Consider the following 27774-nt stretch of genomic DNA (forward strand, 5'->3'; position numbering starts at 1 on the left):
AGTACTAATAAAGCCCAGCAAAAAAAGTACTTGTCCCAAGCAATGCTGCTGGAGAAAGGCAAAGCCTCTTCATTCTACAGAGAACAGGAAGTTCTGTGATTTGTCTCCTAGAAGGTGGCAACATTTTAACCCTTTAAAGCAGCTTCATTAAGAAGCACCAGAATGTTCTCTGGGGGCAAGACAGAGCAATGCTCATTTCCTGAGGGTGAGGGAAGTCGGCAAAAACCCGAGGCCCAGGCTGCTGCTCTGCCCTCAGGCCCCAAGTCCATACTGACAGCTGTGTCTGGACCACCTTGGCTCTGAAATGCACTCCACCACCTGCTGAAAAGTCAGCAGTCAACCTCTGAGAGCTTCAAGGGGAGAAATCTGAGGGGCTGTGCCAGCCTCCAAGAGCAAGCAGGCATAGCGGCACTGCTTGTGCCCGCTTACCAGTCCCCTAAGCTAGGAGATATCATGGGTTCAGTTCCAGACCGTGGCAAAAAGCAAATATGCTGTAAAGGGAGTCACATGAATTTTTTGATTTCTCAGTGCATATAAAAGATACGCTGACAGGGCTTCCCCGGTGGCGCAGTGGTTGAAAGTCCGCCTGCCGATGCAGGGGACACGGGTTCGTGCCCCGGTCCGGGAAGATCCCACATGCCGCGGAGCAGCTGGGCCCGTGAGCCATGGCCGCTGAGCCTGCGCATCCGGAGCCCGTGCTCCTCAACGGGAGAGGCCACAACAGTGAGAGGCTCACGTACCACACACACACACAAAAAAAGTTATGCTGACACTATACTGTACCATGTACTATTAAGTGTACAATGGCATTATGTCTACAAAATGCATATACCTTAATTACAACTTTTTTTTGCCTTTCTTTGCTTTTATTCTTCTTGGAAACACACAAACACACACCCCTAACTGGAAGACCTAGCTTCTCAAACACAATGTTTGATGTGTTAAGATGTCAAGTAAGGAAGTGTGTGTAGTCATCAACCAAAATCTTTCAAGGATTGAGAAGCCTATGACGAACAGACTCACTACGCTGTTTACTATGGAGAATTTTAAAAAGTGGAAAAAAATATTAAGACAAAAACAGAGTTAAATCCTGAAACCTCGCTGCTACAGTGCCAGCTCTACTCAGTGCTTGTTGGAAGGACGGCCTTTCGGATCCACTCTGGACTGTCTGGGGGCGGCAGGGAGGCCCCCCTTTGGGTTCTCAGCTCCACCATTTTACCTCAGTGTCCACTTCACAGGGTGGCCATGGGGACCTACAGGAGCCTAAGGTCCTGAAAGGCACCCTTCCTGACACACCTGCACACCACTGCAGCCTGAGGTCTTAAGCTGTTCAGCCAGAGCCCTCGGGCTCGGAAGGGAGTGACTCACCTTGAGAGAAACAGGGGCAGCTGAAATGCCTGAGAAGGAATTCCCACACCACCCCACTTCTTTTCTGGACTTGCATTATGCAGCATGGACTTCCACGCCAGTAAAGGAGCCCTCATTTGGGGACTTAAAAATCCTTTTGTTACCCAGACATTTTGTTCTTCTCAATGTTACTTCCTGAATAAAGGTCCTTCCTGATAATGAGAACAAGAGGCTCAAGCTTCATTCATATCTAGATAAATGTAAAGGCCTGTGCTCAGCACACGAGTCAGCTGACTGCCTGGGCCTCAAATTATAGTGCTGCTAATAAGTGCCAACCGTCCACTGTCACAGCTGGAGCTGCCCTGGCACTGACAGCTGGTCTAGGCTCATTTACATTCTCTTCACGCAGCCACTGAGCTACTTTAGGCGGCTGCAGATGCCTGTTTTTAGCAACAAACTGGTTCACTGCAGATGTGAATTTTGGTTATATTTTACTGCTGCAGAGTCAGTAACACTGAATGCTACCAAGGATAGGATGGTGCCTGGGAAGCATAAAAAGGATGAGTAGAGAAGAAAGCTGGCAGGTGGGAAAGATACATAAAAACAAATATAAGTGACACTGGGAAAAGATGAGCGGTTACACAGTCACTTCACATTCTCCACTAAAAGACACCAAACTAGGCATTCTTCACAGCTACTCTGATTACAGTCTTACCACCCGATGGTCTCCCTAATAGCACTTGCTTCGTGAGTATTCTTAAAGCTCCGCCTTGTGGTCCTGGTTACCCTTCGGGAAAGCTCTACTTACATATCTCTGAGTTTATGGAGCAAAGTTATGGTTCTAGACAGTTAGAAAGAGACCCAACAGGGAAGCTTCTGACACTAAAAGATATTCCAGAAGTATCACTTACAAATCTCTTTTTAATCTAACACCCTGCAGTCCCACACCAAACCCATCCAATCCACTCCTAAAAGCAACACATTGAAAGCAAACTGATGAATCCTTTATCAGAGAGCACACAGGACGCCGAGGGCCTTGACAAAGGCATTTCATCATATCAATGTAACAAAGACTCTCCCCCCATTTCATCAAAGATACAGTGTCTTACTAACTCTTCAGGGATTTCAGGGGAATGATTCCAGGCATTCAAGCCCGTCTCCAGATAATGCATTAATATAAATGCCTCATCTCAGAGTGACAAGTTCCTGGAAATGTAACTGGAGTTTAGATTACTAGCAGTGACACTGCAATAAGGAAGCAGAAGCCCTTAGTCTCACAAGGGCCCAAATTAGCTTGTGGCTCATTTCTTGAAGATGAGGAATCCTCAAGGATTAACAGTTGGTTTAGCCATGTAGCTGAAGAGAAAGAATGTCATAAGGAGAATGTGTACGAGTGAAAAAGGTAAAAGCATATGTCCTAAAAACAATGACTCTTTGATGTTAAACTCTGAATGCAAAGAGTGGTTTGCTTTGGTACTAAACCTAAAAGAATTCTGTCAATTCTGCTTACAGGACAGTGTTTTGCAGACACACATGCTTTTGAAATGCCCAAGAGAAAACCTTTCTTCATGGAGTGTTAGTGCCACCTTGTGGCGAATCTTTCCATAGCTCCTAATAAGGATCAAACGTTTTACTTTTAAGTTCTCCCTTCTTTTCAAAGGACAGCTGGGAACTTCTCAGTAACCGTTAACTGGCTGTCACTGCCTCAGGTCCCACGAGACAGTTTTCCCTTTATTTCTCACAGTGGGCCAAACACTGCAGATCTTACCCTAATGGTAGAAAGCAAGTCTAGAACATGAATGCTATCCGCAAGTGAGGGTCAGGTTCTGATCTGTAATACTTTATGATGCATTCTCTTCACTGTAAAACACTACTAAGGGACATAAAAAAATGTGAATCACTGGAAAGACTTATTTTGAACTTTGATAGCAGGACTCAACATTTTAAAGGTAATACTTTCCTTATAAACTCACCTATAAATCTGATGAGACTCTAATGCAAATGCTGCCAGCATCCTTAGGTGCCAGCATTCTCCAACTCCTGTGACCTAACTCCTAGAGGGCCTCACCCCAACCCCCAACCCCCCTGAGTTCCCTGCATTCTGCCCTCTGCCTTCCCCCAGGACTCCCGCCTTTCAATGCTTCTTATTCCTGACTCCAAAATCTTTCTGCAACCCATCTCTCTCCTGTGTTCCTGACCCTAGTCATGTCCCAAATAATCACTGAGCACCTGATATGTGCCAGGCACTGGGGAAAAGTACGCTTACTGAATACGAACACCTCCACCCTCAAAATTCAACATGTGCAAAACAGAGTTGATCTTCTCTCCTGGAACCTTTTTCTATTCTATTTCCAATTTTGTGTGAATAGCATCATCACCCACTTAGTGGCTCAAACCAGAAAAGTGAGTCATCTGGGCTTCTCCCCACCCCCACAGTCAAAAATCTCTTTCTAATCCTATCTCCCTACTATCTTTCCTTTTCTCCACCCCTATTGTCACTTGTGGTTCTCATGATCTGTACCAGTCAGAATGTGCTCGGTTATGCTGTTGGAACAAACTCAAATTTCAGTAGCTCAAAACAAACTTACTTCTACATGTCTATCTTGGCAGAAAGAAAAGAGACAGTGAACCATATGCTCTCTCTCTTTTTTAAATTGTGGTTAAGAAACACATAACACGAAATCTACCCTATTAATGCATTTTAAGTGTACAGTTCAGTACTGTTACCTGTGTGTGCACTGCTGTGCAGCAGAGCTCTAGAACTTCTGCATCCTGTGTGACTGAAATTCTATACCCATTGCACAGCAACTCCCCAGTTCTGCTCCCCTGGCAACCACAATTCTACTTTCCGCTTCTATGACTGACTACTTCAGATATGCCTTGTCAGTGGAATCATACTGCATTTGCCTTTTTGCGACTGGCTTATCTCACTTAGTATAATGTCCTCAAGGTTCATCCATGTCGTAGAATCTCCTTTTTAAATACTGAATAATATTCCATTATATGGATGGACCATATTTTCTTTATCTACTGGATATTTAGGCTGCTTCCATATCTTGATTATAAATAATAATGCAATGAACATGGTAGCACAAATACTTCTTCAAGATCCTATCTTCAATTCCTTTGGATAAAAATCCAGAAGTGGGATTGCTAGATTGTATAGTAGTTTTATTTTAAATTTTTTGAGGACACTTCATACCATTTTCAATAGCAGCTGTACCATTTTACGTTCCCACCAACATCCTGTAATGGTTTCAATTCCTCCATATCCTTGCTGACACTTGTTATTTTTTGCTTTTTTTTTTTTTGGTAGTGGCCACCCTAATAGACATGAGGTGATACCTCACTGTGGTTTTGATTTGCATTTCCCTGACGATTAGTTATATAGAGCACCTTTTCATATACTTGTTAGCCATTTGTATGTCTTCTTCACAGAAATGCCTAGTGAGGACCTTTGCCCATATTTGTTTTTTGTGTTGTTGCTGTTTGTTACTGAGTTGTAGAAATTCCGTATACATTATGGATATTAATGCCTTATGAGATAAATAGGTTGCAAATACTTTCTCCCATTCCAAAGGGCTGCCTTTTCACTCTGTTGATTGTTTCCTTTGCTGCCCAGAAGCTTTTTAGTTTGATGCATTCCTATTTGTCTATTTTTGTTTTTGTTGTCTGTGCTTTTAGTGTCAGATTCAGGAAATTACTGCCAAGACTAATGTTAGGAAAATTTCCCCCTATGTTTTCTTTTAGGAATTTTATAAGTTTCAGGTCATTTGTTTAAGTCTTTAATCCATTTTGAGTTGATTTTTGTACATGGTATAAGATAATGTCTAATTTCATTTTTTTTACATGTGGTTATCCAGTTTTCCCAGCAACACTTGGTGAAGAGACTATCCTACTGTGTAGTCCTGGCACCCTTGGCTATATATGCCCGGCTATATATGCCGGATTTATTTCCGGGCTCTCTATTCTGTTTCACTGGTCTCCATGCCTGTCTTTATGCCAGTAACATACTGTTTGGATCACTGTGGCTTTGCAACATGCTTTGAAGTGTGGAAGTGTGAGGCCTCCAGCTTTGTTCTTCCTCAAGGTTGTTCTGGCTACTGGGGTTCCATATGAATTTTAGGATTGCTTTTTCTGTTTCTGTAAAAAATGCCATTGGGATTTTCATAGTGAATGTACTGAATCTGTAGATGGCTTTGGATAGTATGACATTTTAATAACCAATCCATGCACATGGATGTCTTTCCACATACTTGTATCTCCTTTAATTTCCTTCAACAGTGTTTTGTGGTTTTCAGTGCATAAGTCTTTCACCTCCTTGGTTAAGTTTATTCCTAAGTACTTTATTCTTTTTGATTCTATTATAAATGGAACTGTTTTCTTAGTTTCCTTTTTGGATTGTTTGTTGTTAACATATAAAAACTCAACTGATTTCTGTATGTTGATTTTGTATCCAGCAACCTTGCTGAATTTGTTAGTTCTAACAGGTTTTTTTTAAAAAAATAACTTATTTAATTTATTTATTTTTGGCTGCGTTGGGTCTTCATTGTTGCGCAGGGCTTTTTCTAGTTGCGGTGAGCAGAGGCTACTCTTCGTTGCAGTGCGTGGGCTTCTCATTGCAGTGGCTTCTCCTGTTGCGGAGCACGGGCTCTAAGAGTGCGGGCTTCAGTAGTTCTGGCTCGTGGGCTCTAGAGCACAGGCTCAGCAGTTGTGGCGCATGGGCTTAGTTGCTCCACGATTATGTGGGATCTTCCTGGACCAGAGATCGAACCCGTGACCCCTACACTGGCAGGAGGATTCTTAACCACCGTGCCACCAGGGAAGTCCCTTTTCCGATTTGAATGCCTTTTATTTCTTTTACTCGCTTATTGCTCCAGCTAGGACTTCCAGTACTAATGTTGAACAGAAGTGGCAAAAGTGATCCTTGCCTTTTTCCTGATCTTAGTGGAGAAGTTTTAGTTTTTCACCAATGGCTGTAGGCTTTTCATACATGGCCTTTACTATGCTGAGGTAATTTCCTTCTACTCCTAGTTTGTTGAGTGTTTTTTATTATGAAATGGTGCTGAATTTTGTCAAATGATTTTTCTGCATCAACTGAGATGATATAATTATCCTTCCGTTAATGTGGTCTATCACACTGATTGATTTTTGTAGAACCATCCTTCATTCCAGGGATAAATCCCATTTGGTCATGGTGTATAATCCTTTTAATGTGCTGTTGAATTTGGTTTGCTACTATTTTATTTAGGAGTTTTGCATCTACATTTGTCAGGAACGTTGGCCTGTAGTTCTCCAGTGGTATCTCTGTCTGGCATTGGTAGTAGGGTGATGCTGGCCTTATAAAATGTATACTTGAGAGAAACGTATATTCTGCTCCTGTTGGGTGGAATGTTTTGTGTATCTGTTAGGTCCATTTGGTTTATAGTGTTGCTCAAGTCCTTTGTTTCCTTACTGATTTTTTTTTTTTTTTAAAAGAAGATGTTGGGGGTAGGAGTTTATTAATTAATTAATTAATTTTTGCGGTATTGTGTCTTCGTTTCTGCGCGAGGGCTTTCTCTAGTTGTGGCAAGCGGGGTCCACTCTTCATCATGGTGCGCGGGCCTCTCACTATGGCGGCCTCTGTTGTTGCAGAGCACAGGCTCCAGATGTGCAGGCTCAGTAGTTGTGCCTCATGGGCCTGGATGCTCCACGCCATGTGGGATCCTCCCAGATCAGGGCTCGAACCCGTGTCCCCTGCATTAGCAGGCAGATTCTCAACCACTGCGCCACCAGGGAAGCCCCCTTACTGATTCTTTGTCTGCTTGTTCTATCTATGATTGAAAAATGGAGTAGTGAAATCTACAACTATTAGTTGTAGATTAGTGTAGATTCACTATTAGTGAATTGCCTATTTCTCCCTTCAGATATGTCAATGTTTGTTTCTTATGTTTGGGTGCTCTGACGATGGATGCATATATATTTATCCCTGTTATATCTTCCTGGTTAATTGATCCTTTCACCATTATATAATGTCCTTCTCTCTTATGACAGTTCTGCCTTACAGACTATTTTGTATGACATAAGAATGGCCACCCTGGCTCTCTTTCGGTTATCATTTGCATGAAATATCTTTTTCCATGCTTTTGTTTCCAATGTGTGCCATTAAATTTCTTTTTTAAAATACAATTTAATTAATTAATTAATTTTTGGCTGTGTTGGGTCCTTGCTCGCGGGTGGGCCCTCCCCAGCTGCGTAAGCAGGGGCCTCTCCCCATCACGGTGCATATGCCTCTCACCGCAGTGGGCTCTCTGCTGCGGAGCATGGGGTCCAGGCGAGTGGGCCCCAGCAGCCGTGGCACGTGGGCTCAGTAGCCGTGGCTTGCAGGTTCCACAGCGCAAGCTCAGCAGCCATGGCGCACATGTCCAGCTGCTCTGCAGCACGTGGGGTCTTCCTGGACGAGGGATTGAACCCACGTCACCTGCATTGGCTGGCGGACCCTCAAACACTGTGCCACCAGGGAAGTCCGCCATTAAATTTCAAGTGAGTCTTTGGTAGACAGTATATAGCTGGATTAAAAAATAAAAAATCCAGGGCTTCCCTGGTGGCGCAGTGGTTAGGAATCTGCCTGCCAGTGCAGGCGACACAGGTTTGAGCTCTGGTCCAGGGAGATCTCACACGCCATGGAGCAACTAAGTCCATGTGCCACGGCTACTGAAGCCCGTGTGCCTAGAACCCGTGCTCCGCAACGAGAAGCCACCACAATGAGAAGCCAGCGCACCACAATGAAGAGCAGCCCCCGCTCGCTGCAACTAGAGAAAGCCAGCACGCAGCAATGAAGACCCAACGCAGCCAAAAAAAAAAAAAAATCCACTCAGTCACTCTGTGTCTTTTGGTTGGAAATTTTAATCCATTTACATTTAAAGTAATTAATGACAGGGAAGAACTTACTACTGTAATTTTGTTGTTCTATGTCTTGTTGCTTTTTGGTCTCTTTTCCTCTTTTGCTGTCTTCCTTTGTGTTTCATTGAATTTCTCGTAGTGACATGCTTTGATTCTTTCTTCTGTGTATATTTATAATAATCTATTTTCAGCTGATAACAACTGTGATCACATACAAAAACTCTACTCTTACCTCCCATTTCATGCTGCTAATGTTACAAATTATCTTTTTATATTGTGTATCCATAAACATATTTTATATATTTTCCATACTTTTGTCTTTTAAGTTCTATACCAGAGTTAAAAGTGATTATATACACAGATGTTACAGTATTCTGTTTGTCTACATATCCACCTTTACCAGTGAGCTTTATACTTTCATGTGCTTTTGTGTTTCTATCTAGCATCCTTTCATTTCAACTCAAATGACTTCCTTTAGCATTTCTTGTAGGGCAGGCCTAGTGGTGATGAACCCCCTAAGCTTTTGTTTATCTGGGAAGGTCTTAATTCCTCCCTCACTTAGTTATGCCAGATACAGTAGTCTTGATGGGCAGGGTTTCTTCTTTTACTTTTTTACCACTATGAATATATCATCTTACTCTCTTCTGTCCTGTAAGGTTTCTACTGAGATATGCTCTGAGAATCTTTTTTTAAAAATAAATTTATTTATTTTATTTATTTTTGGCTGCATTGGGTCTGCGCGCGGGCTTTCTCTAGTTGCAGCGAGCGGGGGCTACTCTTTGTTGCAGTACGTGGGCTTCTCTTGTTGCGGAGCACAGGCTCTAGGCACGCGGGCTTCGGTAGTTGTGGCTTGCAGGTTCTAGAGCGCAGGCTTAGTAGCTGTGGTGCATGGGCTTAGTTGCTCCGCGGCATGTGGGATCTTCCCGGATCAGGGCTCGAACCCATGTCCCCTGCGTTGGCAGGCAGGTTCTTAACCATTGCGCCACCAGGGAAGCCCTCCTCTGAGAATCTTATGGGAGACTCACTGTACATGACAAGTTGCTTTTCCCTTGCTGTTTAAAAAATTCTCTTTGTCTCTGACTTTTGACCACTTGATTATCAAATGTCTGGGTCCATCCTCATTGAGCATCTCATGATGATTATTTGGATTCTTTGTCAGGTAATGCACATACCTCCATTTCTTTAGGGACAGTTTCTGAATATTTATTTTGTTCCTTTGGTTAGACCATGGTTCTTCTTGTGCCTTGTTACTTTGTCAGGATCTATACATTTGAAAAACAGCCATCTCTCCCAGTCTTTAGACTGGCCCTGTACGGGGAAAAACCTTTACCAATCAGTCGGGCTATAAATTATGGAGGACTCTCAAACCTCTTCTGTGGATGCACCTTCTCTGGACCTATGTGTGTAAATTCCCAATTCAGAGAGGTTTTGCTGGCTTTTCTTTTTTCAGGAGCTTGTAATCTCTTGCTCGCTCTGGTGTCCATCTACAGTACTGCAGGTTCTCTGGAGGGGCTGTAAGATGCCCAGCTCTTTTTTGTTCTCAGTAGATCTCAGGCATCTAGAGTATGGTGGGTCTCATCAGTGCTCTGAGTTGGGCAAGAGAGAAACCAGTCCCTTGAAGAGCTCCCCCCTCCCCCTCAAAAGCTAGAACATTGGGTGTATGTCCCACTCTTCCTTTCTCCTGGAGGGAAAAGCCACAGAGACATAATGGCCTCTGTCTGCTATACTGTGGGTCCTTTGTAGCAGCAGCAAGCCTCTCAGCTCTTTTTTCCTCAGAAGCTTCCAGGCATCTAGAGTATGCAGGGTCCTGTCAGTGCTGAGTCAAGTGAGACAGAAACCAGCCCCTTGGGCAGTACCCCAAAAAGCTGGGACACTGGACACACACTCCAACTCTTCCCCTCCCTAACCAGAAGCTGGGAATTGGGGGTTTTCTCCTGCTCTTTCTACACTAAGCCAAGGAAAGGGGCAAAGGTGAGTGAGCGTATGCTAGTCCAAACCACTGCCTTTGTTTTTGAGGATCTGAAACCTGGTGCTCCCTCCTGTTGGTGCTTAGATTCAGGAAAGACATAAGCCAGCCCCTTGGGTAAGCCCTCTGAGAAGTCTGAATGTTAGATGTATGTTCTAGTCTGCTCTTTGCCTCCCCAAGGAGAAGCAAGGAGTTAGGTGTTTCCTCCCATGTGTGCTATGTGTGCTGGGGGACAGGCTCTGGGGAGTGAGCTCCACTAATTTTCCTACAGGCCTCAATGCAGCTAACTGCCCTGTATGGAGTGCAGGAGCCTTGTAACTGGTTTCTAGATTTCTCACAAAGGAAACTGGTCCATGTATTGTTGAATCAGTGTTTCTGTGGGGGAAGGAGAATTTGGGGCTATTTATTCCACCACCTTGCTGACATCACCCCTAAGCATTTATTTTACCACTGTTTTTGCAAGTGACCTCTCACCCATTTCATTGGCCAAAAGAAGCTACACGGCCCCCTCCAAGTTCAGCAGGGCAAGTATATTCCTCCCACAGAGAGGAAGCAGAATATCTGGGTTTTCTGCCTAGCATCTTAAGAGCCTCTAGGAGGCTTTTACTGATATCCCAGGCTGGATATCCTCAAAATACTCACGGGATGCTGTTTTAGACTCATAAGTACCCTGATACATTCCTGTAACTGTCTCTGGCATTCCAAATCATATATGAGCACTTTCATTGGCAAGGTCTAATTTGGAATCATACCAGGAAATATAATTCCTAGCTCAAACTAGCAATTCCTGGAGACTCCAGAGGGGGGTGACAGTGATGTGCATCCCTCACCTTGATTACTCAACAGCCAAACAGATCTCCCTGCTTTTTCACTCCCCCATCCTCCTGCCTCAGAATGGTGCTGAAGGCCTGCACGGCTCTGGCCCCTCCCAGCTCGTAAGCCTTTCTCTTCACACTCCCAGTACGTCAGTGTCCAGGATACTACTGCTCCTTGGACCTACAATATTCCACATCTTCACTTTCACTTTACTCCCACACCCTTTTCTTCCCTTGGCTACCTCCCTTGCTCTCTGTATCTTAGTTCAGGCACTGCCTTCCCAGGCATTCTAGAGCTGAACACACTGGAAGCACACAGGACAGTCAGTGAGTCTGCTTTCTTAGTTCCAAGATTCCAGAGACTACTGAAACATCTGTTATAGCAACAGCCTGGGGTGGGGACAAATTACTAATGGATACATCAATTGTAAGAAAATATCCAGATTTTACACAGAAATGTTAATGTTGAAAACAAAATAGGTAAGGTTTTAGTCTATCAGTGTAGTTTCTTCTTCCTTTTCCAATATCTACTTTCATTTCTTCACTCCCCAAAAGGTGGAGATATTATAATATTCAACTCTGATCATTCTATTTTAGGAAAGTGGCTTAAAACATACTTGTCTATGTGGATGCCAATATTATATTCCTTAAAAACTCTTAAGTGGCTTATAAATGGTTGACAAATTTCAAGACACTCTTAGTTCATGGCATAGGAGTCTGAAGGGAAGAAAGATTTTCAGCAGCAAGGCGACTAGACAGCTTTGGTCTCACCTGACACAGTCAGTCCTTATGTGAACAGCTGAGTGAATCATCTACCGCATGTGACAGAGATGCCACCATGACACCCAATTCTTTAATCAAAGAAATATCACTTGGACTTTTCAAGTGGCAGGAAGTGTGTGCACGCTCATGTGCACACACAGAAAAGAAGTATTTGAGCACAAGAGGGTGGTGAAAGAGCAAGCAAGAAAAATACTGGCACAGTGGAATAAACACAGAACCCTTCACATTTTACACTGCAGTATCTGCCCTTTAGGCAGATGGCATGAAACAGGGATCCAGAACTATGTGATTAAAATTCTGTAAGTGGCCCCCATCTCTGCAACAAAGTCAACCGCCATTCACAAAGAACCAATCTTCACTTGCTTTCATGAAAAGGAGAGCACTCAAATCCTCCTCATGGGTCAGCATGCAGACACCCAGCACATAGCTGTGCCACAAAGGCAGTCCATAATACAAATATGAATCTAGAAAAAATATGTGCCTCCCTACCTTTCGGCAGCGAGGATTGGGACAACTGAACCTCTTCACATCACTGTCCAACAGAGCAGGAAAGCTGCAGGAGGGGCACCTAGAATCAAAACAGCAGAAGGAATATTATTCAGAATATTAAAGCCTGATTTGTTCCATGTGATTATTCATACTGAGATGGAGTTTTCAGCTGGACAGCCACACCTCCTTTCGCTCCTTAACTTTTCATTAAAACATGGGCTGAGGCTCTGCTTTGTGCTGGCTCTCACCAGGAAATGCAGGTGCCATTCTGGGTTCTGCCTCAGTGCAAACCACTCAATATTTAACATACGTCTCTGAGAACTCCTTACACATGTTATCTTTCCTCTAACCAATGCACAAGGACTGTACCTATAAGCCAAATGATTAAGAGGTGCCAAGGAATGTAGGTAAAAATACGAACTGCAAATTTTTCTATGAATACAATTATTCTCTTTTTTTAAAAGCAAGAAATGCCAGAAAACCTGGAGATAGAGCTCTGTTACAGAATTTTCATCACCAATGAAAGGGCCCAGGCAGTCTTCCTAACAGGGAATGAGTTGACAAGTGACACTCTGACTCTGAGGACTCACCTGACGAGCTCATCAGCGTAGGCTGCAGCAACTTCTTCTTCTGCTTTTCGCTCATAGTATTTATACAGGATGGTCTGGGGAAGCACCTTCTCCAGTTCACTGGTTGGGAATGAACATGTGCAGCTGCCTTCCATGCAGCTGAGCTCTGACTAGAATGATACAGTCAGGAGGCAAAGGGGAAAAAAAAAGTTAACCAAGTTTTCAGAGAAACAAAAAAACCTCAGTGGTTAAATGCATCTTTCAATGGGAAGCAAATAAATCGTGGTTTGGAACACAGACTCTGAGATGGTAAAGGTCCCCTCTTCTCTGAGAAACCACACTCAAAACAAGAAAACCATGAAACAAAAACACAAAGTCCATCTTTGATTCTACCAGAGGACGTCTATCAGCCTAAACCACAATATATGTAGATGGGAAGCAGATGAGGAAAGATAAATCACTTAGCAGGTTAGAGGAGGAAAGTCACAGCTCAGTGTCTGAAAAGCAGATACTCATGATAAGCAAGTTGATTCCCTCTACACTCTGTGGAAAAGCTGGAGTTCCGAACCTCTTGGAAGGCAGAGATGAGTGGTAGGAGGGAAGGGGATTGTCAAAATGCTATTGCACACTTAATAGGCTACAGTATAGTGTAAACATAACTTTTCCATGCACTGGGAAATCAAAGAGTTGTGTGACTCTTTTTATTGTGATATTTGTTTTACTGCAGTGGCCTGGAACCGAACTTACAATATCTTTAAACTATGCCTATATTCTCCTAATCACAACTACTCTGCTCAATAACTGCTACTCAGGGGACTTCCCTGGTGGCACAGTGGTTAAGAATCCGCCTGCCAATGCAGGGAACACGGGTTTGAGCCCTGGTCTGGGAAGATCCCACATGCCGCGGAACAACTAAGCCCGTGTGCCACAACTACTGAGCCAGTGCACTAGAGCCTGTGAGCCACAACTACTGAGCCCGCGTGCCACAACTACTGAAGCCCGCACGCCTACAGCCCGTTCTCTGCAACAAGAGAAGCCACCACAATGAGAAGCCCGCGCACTGCAACGAAGAGTAGCTCCCACTCGCTGCGACTAGAGAAAGCCCACCACAGCAACAAAGACCCAATGCAGCCAAAAATAAATAAATACATTTATAAACAAAAAACAAAACCCCTGCTACTCAGTCCTTGACTGAATTACAGCTGATTTTAGAATAATTGATGTCAAATGGTTTGATTATTGGTGGGGCATTTATGAAAAGCAATTTTGGTTTTTAAGTATTCATTAAGACAAAAAACTCCTTTCCATATTGTATGTTGGTGTCAAGAGAAACTGACTTTGGACAGAGAAATATAATCTTGTATGAAATATTATTCATTTTATGGGTCTTCCCTGGTGGCACAATGGTTGAGAGTCCGCCTGCCAATGCAGGGGACATGGGTTCGAGCCCGGTTCGAGCCCGGGTCTGGGAGGATCCCACATGCCACGGAGCAACTGGGCCTGTGAGCCACAACTACTGAGCCTGCACGTCTGGAGCCCGTGCTCCACAATGAGAGGCCACGACAGTGAGAGGACCGCGTACCGTGATGAGGAGTGGCCCCCGCTCACCGCAACTGGAGAAAGCCCCCACACAGAAATGAAGACCCAACACAACCAAAAATAATAAATAAATTAATTAAAAATATTATTCATTTTAATACAACTATATAAAATGTTTTAAAAATTTTGTTAAAAAAATACTAATTTGCAGCCTCATATGTTCAAACAGCCTGCAAGATTCTCTTTTTGAGTTCATCCATTTTAATTTCAAACAGAAGATAACTGAATAAGTTGGTGCTCCAGTGAGCTGGGCATGAGAGCATGGAAGAATTAAACCATTCCCTGAAAAAAAATCTGCTGTGCTTCAAACCAACATAATCACACAAATCAAAGGCTGTCTAGGAATCACACACATTAGCATGTCTTAGCAGAGTTCCACATCACCTCAGAAAAGGCACTTCCATGAGGCATTTACACTTGTCTATAAATGTGGTGTCCTCAAACTCTGTGAATATTTCCTATGTATGGACACACTGTACGGTTCTTACCTTTCCAGATCCAAAGACTGCCTCTTGGGCATATCTGATGAGACATTCTTTGCAGAACAAGTGAGCATCTGCACACTGCGTCAGTTCCTCAAATGGAAATTCTCCATAGCAGCAGCGGCACTCAATCAACTGGCCATCCTGCAAGCCACCAGAAACACACATGAAATTCCCTACACTCAAGTAGAGGGGGCAGCCATGTTTCATATTCCCCCACCTCCAAGTACATTCTGAGGTGAAAAGCAATCCCTAGAAGCCATAAAACAAGGATGAGCTGTTTTCTTTCTTTTTTTTTTTTTTTGCGGTACGTGGGCCTCTCACTGCTGTGGCCTCTCCCGTGGCTCCGGACACGTAGGCTCAGCGGCCATGGCTCACGGGCCCAGCCGCGGATCTTCCCACACCGGGGCAGGAACCCGTGTCCCCCGCATCAGCAGGCAGACTCTCAACCACTGTGCCACCAGGGAAGCCCGAGCTGTTTTTGCTATATAAATCTAGCTTAAGATGCTGGTACAAATATTAATACGTAGCTAAAGACAGTGAGATTTTCATGTTTTTTGGGGGTATTCTTTGGTATCATCCTTTGTATAAAGTTATCATATTCATGAATTTCATGGTACCAGCAGAACTGTAACATCTATAATCAGATGTTAACATAACAGTCAGGGACAAGTGGCATGAGGGATATTATTTAAAAAGTTTTGGGCTTCCCTGGTGGCGCAGTGGTTAAGAATCCGCCTGCTAACGAAGGGGACACGGGTTCGAGCTCTGGTCCGGGAAGATCCCACATGCCGCGGAGCAACTAAGCCCGTGCACCACAACTACTGAGCCTGTGCTCTGAGCCCGTGAGCCACAATTACTGAGCCCGTGCACCACAACTACTGAAGCCCGCACGCCTAGAGCCTGTGCTTTGCAACAAGAGAAGCCACCACGATGAGAAGCTCATGCACTGCAACGAAGAGCAGCCCCCGCTCGCTACAAGTAGAGAAAGCCTGCACACAGCAACAAAGACCCAACGCAGCCAAAAATAAATAAATTAATTAAAAAAAAAAAAGTTGGATTTTGCTCCTTATTTTAAGACAAGAGTGCGATGGGGTCACGACTCAGCACAAGCTTCATCTTAAGTGACTACTGAAGCTATATAAAGCAGCATCTCAAGTACTGCGAGTACCAGAAAACTTACACTTTTTATTAAGGGCAGTGACTGATCCAGTCACTAGTCCATTTCTACCATGTTAGAAAAGGCCACTACATGAGGATGGCTGACATCATACAAAAGCCATCTGGTCCTGAGGTTAGACACATCTCTTCCTTCTAACCCTATAAGTGATACGTGAATTCTAAATTTTGCTCTAAGAGTCTATCCAATGGATTCCAGGCAATGTTTTTTAAGAGGCACGACTCTAACAATATTATCTTCCCTCCAAATCTGATCCAATTTGGAAGCAAGAGTGACTATAATGGTTTAAGTACCTGACTGTAACTTAGCTGAAGCTCAAACTCAGCAGATCAACAGCAAAGGTTATACGGGAACCAATTTGTCATCAAAATGCTCAGGAAATGTGAGAAGAGAAAACAGCTAATGAAAATACCCAGAATAAATTGATTAGGTGAGATTTTAACTACCTTTTGATACTGTTCTTCATTCATCTGCAGGGCAAGCAAAAAGTCTTCATGCTGAGGAACAAAAAACCATACACGCAGATGCAAATTTAGTCAAGATGCCACAAACCATTTAGCATTTACTTTCATAAACATAAAAAAACCCTATTATTAATAGTCATCTCTTCAGTTACATAGTTTAGTAGTTTAAAAAGTTACCTGAGAGTAAATTTAAAATGCATCAGAACACTACACATGAAAAAGGAAACCATGTAAGTACTAGAATATATGGGGAAAACTTCCTTAAATCTGACTCAAAATATAGAAGGAATAAAAAACTGACATAAAACATTTATGAAGAGTACAGAATAGCATAAGCAAACAAAAAAAACTGAGTGGGTAAAAACCAAGCTTGACAACATACTCTGTTGGTGAGGTTAGTGGGAAACAGACACTCTTGTACATTACTGGTGGGAATGCAAAACAGTACAACCACCATGGAGGGGAATTTGGCACCATATAACAGTTACGTAAGTATTTACACTCCAATTCATCAATCGCACTTGTAGGAATCTATTCCAAAGTTACCCTGGGGCAGAAATATGAAATGATGTATGCACAAAGTTATTTATCATGGCACTATTTATAATAGCAAAAAACTGGAAACAACCCTGAATGTCCCTCAGTAGGCGAATAACTGAATCAACTCTGGTACTGCAGACAATGGGACACTAGGCAGTTTTAAAAAGGAAAGAGAAAAATCTCCATGGATTGCTGTGGAGTCATTGCCAAGAAGCACAGTTAAGTGAAAAAGGCAAGAGTAGAACAGTGTGTACCTTTTAATAAGAAAGAAAGGTTTAAAAAAAATATATATATACACATATATGCTTTTACATAAAATAAGAAAAGACAATCCAAAAACTATTAATAATGGTTTATGTATAGAGGGAGTCAGAGGACATGGGGAGGACAGACAGGACAGAGGCTAGATCTCTCTGAATGTTCCTTGTTTTATAGTTTTGACTTTAAAAATACTTTACATAACTGAACAACAGAATTAAATGAAAAAGAAATTAAAAACCAATTCCTTAAAACTTAAAAATAAACAGAAACAAATAAACTTCTTTGCTTACCAAGTTAATGGCATAACCACACACTTATTTCAAGTAACTTTATAATATTTTAATTTCAAATTCCTAATCTAAGTTATAAATAAATCCTAGACCGTATTTAGCAATATTATTGGTAATAATACTGGGTTGTTATTTGGGATCTACTAAGTATACAACATAGGATAAAGGAAATAAGCCATTATGGTAATGTAATTAAGAGCCAAGATTTTCAGCATAAGAGAAAAGAAATGCTTACATAAAATGAAAGAAGTAAAAAAAACCCTATAAACCAATGTTGAAATAAAAATCTTAGTATGAACTTCCACTAAAAGAAAATATGACACTTTGGAAAAGTTGGTGATTCCAGGTCCAGGTTAGGAAAAGCAGAAGTTGAACCTGGGTCACCAGATGTGCCAGAAAGCAAGGATACTGTCAAAGAAAGATGACTAGGTCCAGGACAGAGGAACTAACTTGAAGGTGACGCCACTGGCCAAAGAAGGGACAATTTGGACATCAAAAAGATGACCACAACCATCTTGCCAATACTTCAACACTTCTCTGATGAGGCTGGCAGTGATATTAGCAAATGTGGTGTTTGATACTATACTGTGAAATGTGCCAACATCTGGAAGGTCTACATAACTCAGTGAACCGGTGTTTATGATAAAATCATGCATGGGTGAAATATCTATTCGAACTGCAAGCTACACTAACAGATTTTAATGTAACAGATACAGTCACAGGTAACTCTATGACGGATGGATCAAGATGACAATTCCCCAAAAGTCCAATTTCTGTTTGAGATCCAGAATTTTATCATTGGACATAAATAATCACTTCATTCATTTTTGAGAAAATTCCTGCTAAATACCTAATTTTGAATAATCATAGTTTTTCTGTCAGTCATTTTTTCAAGTAAATATGGTGGTTTTTTTGGGGGGGGGTAGGGAGAAGGGCCTAATTCAGCAGCTTGCAATTCGATGTTACAAATGTTTCTCCTTGAGAAAACCATCATAGTCAGTCAGTATGCAGCAAAAGCACTTTATGCATACATTCGGCTCTCCATATATGCAGGTTCTGCATCCACAGATTCAACAACCTCGAATCAAAATTATTTTGGGAAAAAAAATTCTAGAAAGTTCCAAAAAGAAAAACTTGAATTTACAGTGTGCTGCCAATTATTTACAGAGCATTTACATTGTATTAAGTGTTGTAAGTAATCTGGAGATGATTTACAGTATCCGGGAGGATGTGTGTAGGTTATATGCAAATACTAAGCCATTTTATACAAAGGACTTGAGCATCTATAGATTTTGGTATCTGTGGTGGGGGTCCTGGAACCAACCCCCTGTGGATATGGAGGGACAACTGTACTTCCCATTTTGTCATACAGAGTATTGAAAAGATGTTTTCAAGGGTTAAAATTTCATAAAGTAATAATTTCAACTGCTTCATCAAAGCATCAAATACATTTTTAGATGACATGGGTTTTTGTTGTTTTTTAAAATGTGAGTGCATGGTGGTGAAGAAAGTAATGATTTCCAGTAGAGTTTGGTGCCACTGGCTTGATTCATGCTAAGGCACCATTACTTTTGTTCCTCAGTACAAATTCAACAATGTGAAAAAGGTAAATATCGTCTTATCATGATAAGAGATCTGACGTCGCAGACATCCTAAAGAGTCTTGGGAAACCCAGGGGTCCATGGGGCAAACTTGAGAGTTGCTGGTCTAGAAAACACATATAGGCACACTTCATTTTACTGCACTTTGCAGATAGTGCCTTTTTTTTTTTTTAAACAAACTGAAGGTTTGTGGTAACCCTGCATCAAGCAAGTCTATCAGTGCCATTTTTCCAACAGCATTTGCTTACTTCATGTCTCTGGTCACATTTTGGCAATTCTCGCAATATTTCAAACTTTTTCGTTATTATTATTACTGTATTTGTTATGGTGATCATACCATTGCAACTGTTTTGGGGTGCCATGAACTGCACCCATATAAGAGAGTGAACTTAATCGATAAATGTCATGTGTGTTCGGACTGTTCCACTGACTGGCCATTCCCCATCCTTCTCCCTCTTCTCCTGCCTCCCTATTCCTTGAGACACAACAATGCTGAAATTAGGCTAATTAATAACCCTACAATGGCCTCTAAGCATTCAAATGAAAGGAAGAGTGGCCCATCTCACTTTAAATCAAAAGCTAGAAACAATTTAAGCTTAGTGAGGAAGACATGTCAAAAGCCGAGACAGGCCAAAAGCTAGGCACCAAAGAGTTGACCAAGTTGTGAATGCAAAGGAAAAATTTTTGAAGGAGATTAAAAGTGCTACCCCAATGAACACACAATGATAAGAAAGTGAAACAGCCTTACTGCTGATATGGAGAAAGATTCAGTGGTCTGAACAGAAGATCAAACCAGCCACAATATTTCCTTAAGCCAAAGCCTAATCCAAAGCAAGGCCCTAACTCTCTTCAATTCTATGAAGGCTGAGAAATGTGAGGAAACTGCAGAAGTCTGAAGCAGGCTGAGGTTGATTCCTGAGGTTTAAGGAAAGAAGCCATCTCCATAACATAAAAGTGCAAGGTGAAGCAGCAGGTGCTGACGTAGAAGCTGCAGCAAGTTATCCAGAAGATCCAGCTAAGATAATTAACCAAAGGTGGCCACACTAAACAACAGATTTTCAAATGTAGACAAAACAGCCTTATATTGAAAGATGTCATCTAGGACTTTCACTGCTAGAGAGGAGAAGTCAATGCCTGGCTTCAAAGGACAGGCTGACTCTCTTGTTAGGGGTTAATGCACCTGATGACTTGAAGCTGAAGCCAGTTTCAAGTCCAAAAATCCTAGGGCCCTTACCATTCCAAAAATCCTAGGGCCCTTAAGAATTAGGCTAAATCTACTCTGTCTGTGCTCTATAAATGGAAACAAAGCCTGGATGACAGCATATCTGTTTATAACATGGTTTACTGAATATTTTAAGCTCGTTGTTGAGAACTACTGCTCAGAAAAAGATTCCTTTCAAAATATTCCTTTACTGCTCACTAAAATGCTCCTGGTCACCTAAGAGCTCTAACAGAGATGAACGAGATTAATGTTTCCATGCCTGCTAACAAAACATTCATTCTGCAGCCCATGGGTCAAGGAGTAATTTTTGACTTGCAAGACTTATTATTTAAGAAATACATTTTGTAAGGCTTATAGCTGCCATAGTGATTCCTCTGATGGATCTGGGGCAAAGTCAACTAAAAACTTCTGGAAAGGATTCACCATTCTACATGCAAAGAGGAATATTCATAATTTATGGGAAGATGTCAAAATATCAACACTAACAGGAGTTTGGAAGAAGCTGATCCCAATACGTGAGGATGACTTCAATGGAGAAATTGCAGATGTGGCAGAAACAGCAAGAGACCTAGAATTAGAACTGAATTGCTGCAATCTCATAATAAAGCCTTAACGGGCAAGGAGTTGCTTTTCATTGATAAGCAAAGAAAGCGGTTTCTTGAGATGGAAACTACTGGTGAAGATACTATGAAGATTGTTGAAATGACAACAAAGGATTCAGAAAATCACATAAACTTAGTTGATAAGGCAGCAGCAGCAGGATTTGAGGGGACTGACTCCAATTTTGAAAGAAGTTCTACTGTGGGTAAAATGCTATCAAACAGCACTGCACGCTACAGAGAAGTCATTCATGAAAGCAAGAATCGATCGATTCAGCAAACTTCATTATTGTCACATTTAAGAAATCTGGACAGCCACCCCAGCCTTCAGCAAGCACCACTCTGATCGGTCAGCAGCCACCAACACTGAAGCAAGACCCCTCACCAGCAAAACGATTATGACTTGCTGAAAGCACAGATGATGGTTAGCATTTTTTAGCAATAAAAGTATATCTTAATTAAGACATGGACATTTTTTTTAGACATAATGCTATTGCATACTTACTAGACTACAGTGTAGTGTAAACATAACTTTTCTATGCATTGGGAAACCAAAAAATTCATATGACTAGCTTTATTGCAATATTCACTTTATTGCGGTGGTCTGGAACTGAACCCGCAATATCTCCGAGGTTTGTTTGTATTAAATAACCAACATATGTATATTCCAGTTGACTTGCACATTTGATAGTATATTTGGAAGAATTAAAGAGCTAAATGGAATCTCTCTGTTCTTTCCTCCATTTCCTCTAATTTCCACCATTAGAGGGTGAAGGAGGTGAAACAGATGTGTTTACTAAGCTCCAATTAAAATTCTCTAACATAAATCTGATTTATGAAACTGTGAACTTCAGTCAGTATCATTACAAAACCTAGTTTTGTTTTCCTTTTAAAAGTTTTATAGTTTATTCAAATGAACCACTTGAAAGAAAAGGCAAATCTTACAAGACAGTTTTATACTATGCCGTAACAGCAAACCAGAATCCCAGAAACACATTCCAAGCACATCTTCCTACCTCTGCCATCTCTTTGATTTTCTGCTCATAGAACTCCTGCTCTTGCTGCACAGCTGGAAGGAGAGCACGCCGGTCATAAGACCTACAATGTCGCCGCTTATTTTCCAGAAAGAACATCCTCTTTTCTATTTTTTTGTCACCTAGAAGATAAATGACAATGCAAAGTCATGCAGACAACTGTTCTGCTAGGAATCCAGGCAGCCATCCCAGTCCTCTGTGGCCTGGTCCTACAGAGGACGTTTAGTGACTTTCCCATAACATATTCTCTTTGGGAAAACTGGGCTCCTTACCATTCCCTAACATTCCACACACTTCCCGACTTTCTTCCTCTCCACCCCTCCCTCGCTCCTGCTTATTATAATCCAACAGGAAGGTCTCTCCTAGCCTGTCAGTACTGCACTGTGTGAATATACCACAATTTATTGTGCATTCACTACTGAGGACAGGTAGGTTTACAGTTTTGGGTTATTATGACCAGGGCTGCTATATACATATGCCTGCAACTCAGCTGAGAATACGTGAAGGAGTAAAATTGCTGGATCAGCTTAGAAAACAGTGCTAGTTTTCCAAAGTGTCTGTTCCAATTTACACTCTCCCCCCACCAGCGATGTATGTGAGTTTCAATCACTCCACATTGTCCTCAGCACCTGATGACATCAGTTTTTAATTCGAGCCATTCTGGTAGATGCACATGTGTTTCATGCATGTTTAAAAAATTTTTTTATTTTGAAAATTTCAAAGACAGAAAAGAGCAGTACCTAGATTTACAATAAATATCACTTAGAATAAAAGCTAACAAAATGACAAGCGTCAAATCTTGCAGTTGGTCTGATTTAGTTTTTGTATTTCTTTGGTTAATTTGGTAATGTACATTTTCTAGAAAACTGTCTATTCCATCCAGATTTTCTATTTACTCAAAAAACCTTTTTGATAATCTCTATTGATTTTATCAATATTTACTATACATTGATACACTTTATTTTTCCTCTCTTTTCTCTTGTTCACTCTAGTTTTTTTTTTTTTTACTCTCACTAGTTTTTAAAAATTAAAACATTTTTTTCCATTATTTAGAAAACCAGTTTTTGGTTCTCTATTCTGTTCCATCTATCTGTCTATATTTCTGCCAAGCCCACCTGGTTTTCTTTTTAAAGAGTATTTATTTATTTAATTTTTTTGGCTGCATTGCATTGGGTCTTAGCTGCAGCACACGGGATCTTTGTTGCGGCATGCAGGATCTTTCGTTACAGCGCTCGTACTTAGTTGCCCTGCGGCATGTGGGATCTTAGTTCCCCGAGCAGGGATTGAACCCATGGTCCCCTGCATTGGAAGGTGGATTTTTAACCACTGGACCACCAGGGAAGTCCCAAGACCACCTGGTCTTAATCACTGTAGCTATGTAGTAAGTCTTGAAATCCAGTAGACTGATTTCTCCCACTTTACTTTTCTTTTTAAAAATCACTGGGACTTCTCTGGTGGCGGAGTGGTTAAGAATCTGCCTGCCAATGCAGGGGACATGGGTTCGAGCCCTGGTCTGGAAAGATCCCACATGCTGCAGAGCAACTAAGCCCGTGTGCCACACTACTGGACCTATGCTCTAGAGCCCTCGAGCCAAAACTACTGATAAATAAATAAATTTAAAAAAAGAAATCATTTTAGCTATTCTAGTACCCTGCCTTTCCATATAAATTTTAGGATAATTTTAGGATACCTTGCCTGTATCTACAAAAAAATCTTGCTGGGATTTTGACAGAAATTACATTAAGCATGGTACCAATTTGGGGAGGATTTACATCTTCACTGAGTCTTCCAATCCATGAACACAGTACGTTTCTCCATTTATTTATATTTTCTTTGATTTCTTTCTTCATTGTTTTGTAGTTTTCATCATAAGTCCTGTACATGTATTGTTAGATTCACATCTAAGTATTTAATTTTTTTCAGAGCGACTTTACTTTTCAAATTATTTATTTATTTATGGCTGTGTTGGGTCTTCGTCGCTGCGCGCGGGCTTTCTCTAGCTGCAGTGAGTGAGGGCTACTCTTTGTTGTGGTGCGTGGACTTCTCATTGAGGTGGCTTCTCTTGTTGCGGAGCATGGACTCTAGGTATGTGGGCTTCAGTAGTTGTGGCACGTGGGCTCAGCAGTTGTGGCTCATGGGCTCTAGAGCGCAGGCTCAGCAGTTGTGACGCACCGGTTTAGTAGCTCTGTGGCATGCAGGATCTTCCCGGACCAGGGATCAAACCCGTGTCCCCTGCATTGGCAGACGATTCTTAACCACTGCGCCACCAGGGAAGTCCAGGAAGGTACATTTTTGGCTTGATATAAAGGAATAACTTTCTAAAAGACATAGCTGACCAACAAGGGAGTAGATCATCTTGTGAAGTGGTACTTTCTTTTCTCTACCACTGACAGTCAGAAACAAATACTGAATGACTATGTATTAGGGATGCCTAGTTAACTGTGGATAAATTCAGCTGAATGAAAAACCACCTATACACTGTCCCCACTTTCATTCTGCCACAGATCCGTGAGAATGTCATGTCAGGAGAGCACTGCTTCACAGAGTAGCTTGGCAAACTTAGAAGTCAGAGCCTAGGACGTTTTCTTTTAGATCCTGAAGAGTTCAAAAATTCAAATACTTTCCAACTCTATAACTATGTCATGGATTTTTCATTTAGTCACACCTGAAGTCATGAAATTAATTACAGATGTAACAGAAAGACACATAGGAGAAAAGAAAAGGGAAATATTCTTATTTATGACATAATCTACAGGAAAAGTTGAAGTGGACTCTTTTCTTAGACACAAGCAACTAAGATCAAATTTGTTGCAAAATTCAGCAAGTTTACCTTGGCGGGGGGTGGGGAGTTAGACCTGAAGTAACCTCTTTGAAAGAGCTTTCAGCAGTTACTTCATCAATATGAATAACAGAATTTTAAATAAACAGCTTAAGTGGCAGTTTAAGAGCTGTTTGGTTTTTTTCTGTGTAGAAGCTACTCTCTCAGGTGTGTAAGTGACTCCTCTGCAGTAAGCAATCAATCACTGGTCTAGCTTTTACTATGTAGTGAAAGGTTAATTCTTGTCAAACCTTCAAGACCTCTTTTCCCCCCAAGCTGAAGAATGTCCCCAAGCACTTTTCCACATGTGAATCTAACACTACACACAATTTTCCTGTCATGGTGTATCCTAAACAGAAAGATGACAAACGTAGCCACTTTCTAAAAACACCAATGTGCCATCAGAGCAGTCATGTCAGTGACAATCCTCAGACTGCTGTAACAGGGCACTTCTAAGCAGCCACACCACGACTCCCCTTACAGGCTGTGTGGGAGCAGATGGCTCTGCAAACACCATCAGCAACACTCACATTTGGCCATTACCTTGTTCAAATTTGAAATCTATGTAAGAATACTGATTCATTTCTTTTCTCTTTTTTCTTTTTCCACTGGTTTCTGGCGATAGCTCCTGCCATTTTTTAATGGCATCAGAAAAGGCCTAAAAATTGAGAAAGGGAAAGGTTACCGCTGTAAATGGGACAAAAAAAGTACATGAAACATCGGCAATCCCTAAATCTCGTTGTGACTCACAGCTATCTTCCCTACATGGCTTACCAGAAAAGGCAGCAGCAAAATAAACAGGTAGCATTTTATTATTTTCATTTTCTCTTTCAACAACTGCTATAATGGTAGAACCAAATGCTTACTGATAAAGGTACACAAGAAAATAGAAACTACTGAAGCTGTCCTTAAATAAGCACAGGTTAAATCACGTAACAAATGGCTACAAGTTATATTTTACAGGCAGCATCTTACATGGTGTTTCCCTGGTCAACACTCCCTCCTCCACTTCCCCCACATTCTCGTTGCTTTCACCCACATCCCCACTTTGTACTGAACACGGGAGTGCAAAATTCTTATGCCAGTGATAATCCCTTTTCTTCCATTCCTTTACCTTCTCCCCCTTTTTACAGCTTTCCAATAGGCATTTAAAGGTGCTCAAGTCTCTGCCATCTTAAAAAAAAAAAAACCTTTCATTCCCTGACCTCCTTCCTCTTCCAGCTACCAGCCCTTTTCTTCTTCCTCTTCTTTGTAGCCAAACTTATCAAAAGAGCAATCTGTACACCATTCCATCACCTCGCCTCCCACAAGCGGCCAACTCCCTCTAACCTGGCCTCTACCCCACCTTTCCACTTGCTAATCTTCCTAACACGGGGCTAACTCCTCACCTCACTGGATCTCTCAGCAGCACGAACAATGCTGCCCGCTCCACTCTCCTGACTTCCTCCTTCCTCGCTGCCTGCTGCTCTACCTAGTTTTTCCATGTTGGGAGTCCTCAAGGCAGCCTTGGCTCTCTTCTTACCCGACAGTCTCTCTAGGTACACTTCATCCAGGCTGGTAAGGTCCCCTTCCATATGCTGACGACTCTCAAAATCCCTTCTCCAGTTCGTATTTCCCACCTTTTTTGTCCATTCAGCCAACCAATGAATTGCTTTTACTTGGATGTGTCACAGGCCCCACCCAGCATGCTGGCAGTTCAGCGTTTCCCAGACAGAATTCATGATTTCTAAGGATCACCCTTGCATCTTAATCTACCTCCTACCTCCCTTCCTTTTCAAAGCTCCTAAGCTTGGGAATCACCATTCGTTGTGCGCGCCTCCTATAAGCTAAGCACTACATGTGGCCCTTTCAAGTCCTTACTTATTTAATTCTCACAACAATCCTCTGAGGGAGGTATTATTTATTTTATAGTAGAGGGAAGCAAGGCTTAGAGAAAGGAACTTGCCCCCAGTCAAACCTTAATTAAAGCTAGTATAGGAAGTCAGGCCAGTCTCGGAACTAAAGCTCCTCTCTTTGACATCACCTTGCCCTCAGATTTCAGTGAAAGCCCATCAAGAGCTGGCCAACAGCAAGATTCATCTTGCTACCTCTCTATATCCCGGATCAACGTCCTCCACAGCTGCAGTGCCTCCTCCCTTGCTTTCTGTTTCTTCTTTCTGTCCCACTACCCAAGGTGTTCCCCACAAACCCTTAGGCACCAATCTTCAAGTCACATGTTTGTACTCAGCTGCAAAACTACTAACCTATACCAAGTTTTATCTACAGGTGAAACCCCACCCTTGAACCAGGGCTATGTGCAAAAACCCAGGAAAGGAAGCAGGGTAAGTTATTATTATCTGCATTTTAAAAATGAGGTAATTAAACGGTAGATGTCATTTATCAGCAACTGATTACTGGAATGGGAACTCAGAGCTCATAACTGGTAGGTAGTCTACTGGGTTTTCAACCACACTACACTGTCATCAAACACACAGGCTTCTGGGACTTCCCTGGCAGTCCAGTGGTTAAGACTCCACGCTTCCAATGCAGGGGGCCCGGGTTCAATCCCTGGTCAGGGAACTAGATCCTGCATGCTGCAACTAAAAGATCCCACATGCCACAGCTAAGACGTGGTGCAGCCAAATAAATAAATATTAAACAAACAAACAAAAAACATAGAGGCTCCTGACTGCAAGAACTGAGGTCATTACCTTGGTCCCATTTAATACTGTTTCTAGTTAGCAGGAAAAAAAATCCATATATATGAACACAAACTCATACTTGTCAGGAAGCTGTACCTTAAAACAAAATGTTGCCTAAAAATTAAAGGCACCTCCAAAATCTTACCTTAATA

At 41.9% G+C, this 27774-nt stretch overlaps 1 protein-coding gene across 14 annotated transcripts in view; it reads right to left on the reverse strand.

Moving 5' to 3' along the window:
* Positions 1-27774, reverse strand: part of RNF216 (ring finger protein 216) — a 171987-nt gene that overhangs the window by 85287 nt on the left and 58926 nt on the right. For all 14 annotated transcript variants that reach the window (XR_016387720.1, XR_016387723.1, XR_016387721.1 and 11 more), the window contains exons 8-13: positions 25485-25599; positions 22106-22245; positions 16559-16609; positions 14939-15076; positions 12873-13021; positions 12283-12361 (exon numbers count right to left, since the gene is read on the reverse strand). Coding sequence is in view for 10 of the 14 variants with exons in the window: in XM_022565467.2 (XP_022421175.1) it covers positions 12283-12361; positions 12873-13021; positions 14939-15076; positions 16559-16609; positions 22106-22245; positions 25485-25599 (672 nt within the window). In the remaining 4 variants the exon portion in view is untranslated. The remainder of the gene's footprint in view (positions 1-12282; positions 12362-12872; positions 13022-14938; positions 15077-16558; positions 16610-22105; positions 22246-25484; positions 25600-27774) is intronic.

The sequence above is a fragment of the Delphinapterus leucas genome, chromosome 15 (genome assembly GCF_059928025.1).
Source record: "Delphinapterus leucas isolate spDelLeu-1000000601 "Yukka" chromosome 15, BTC_Dleu_Yukka2, whole genome shotgun sequence".
Classification (NCBI taxonomy): Eukaryota; Metazoa; Chordata; class Mammalia; order Artiodactyla; family Monodontidae; genus Delphinapterus; species Delphinapterus leucas.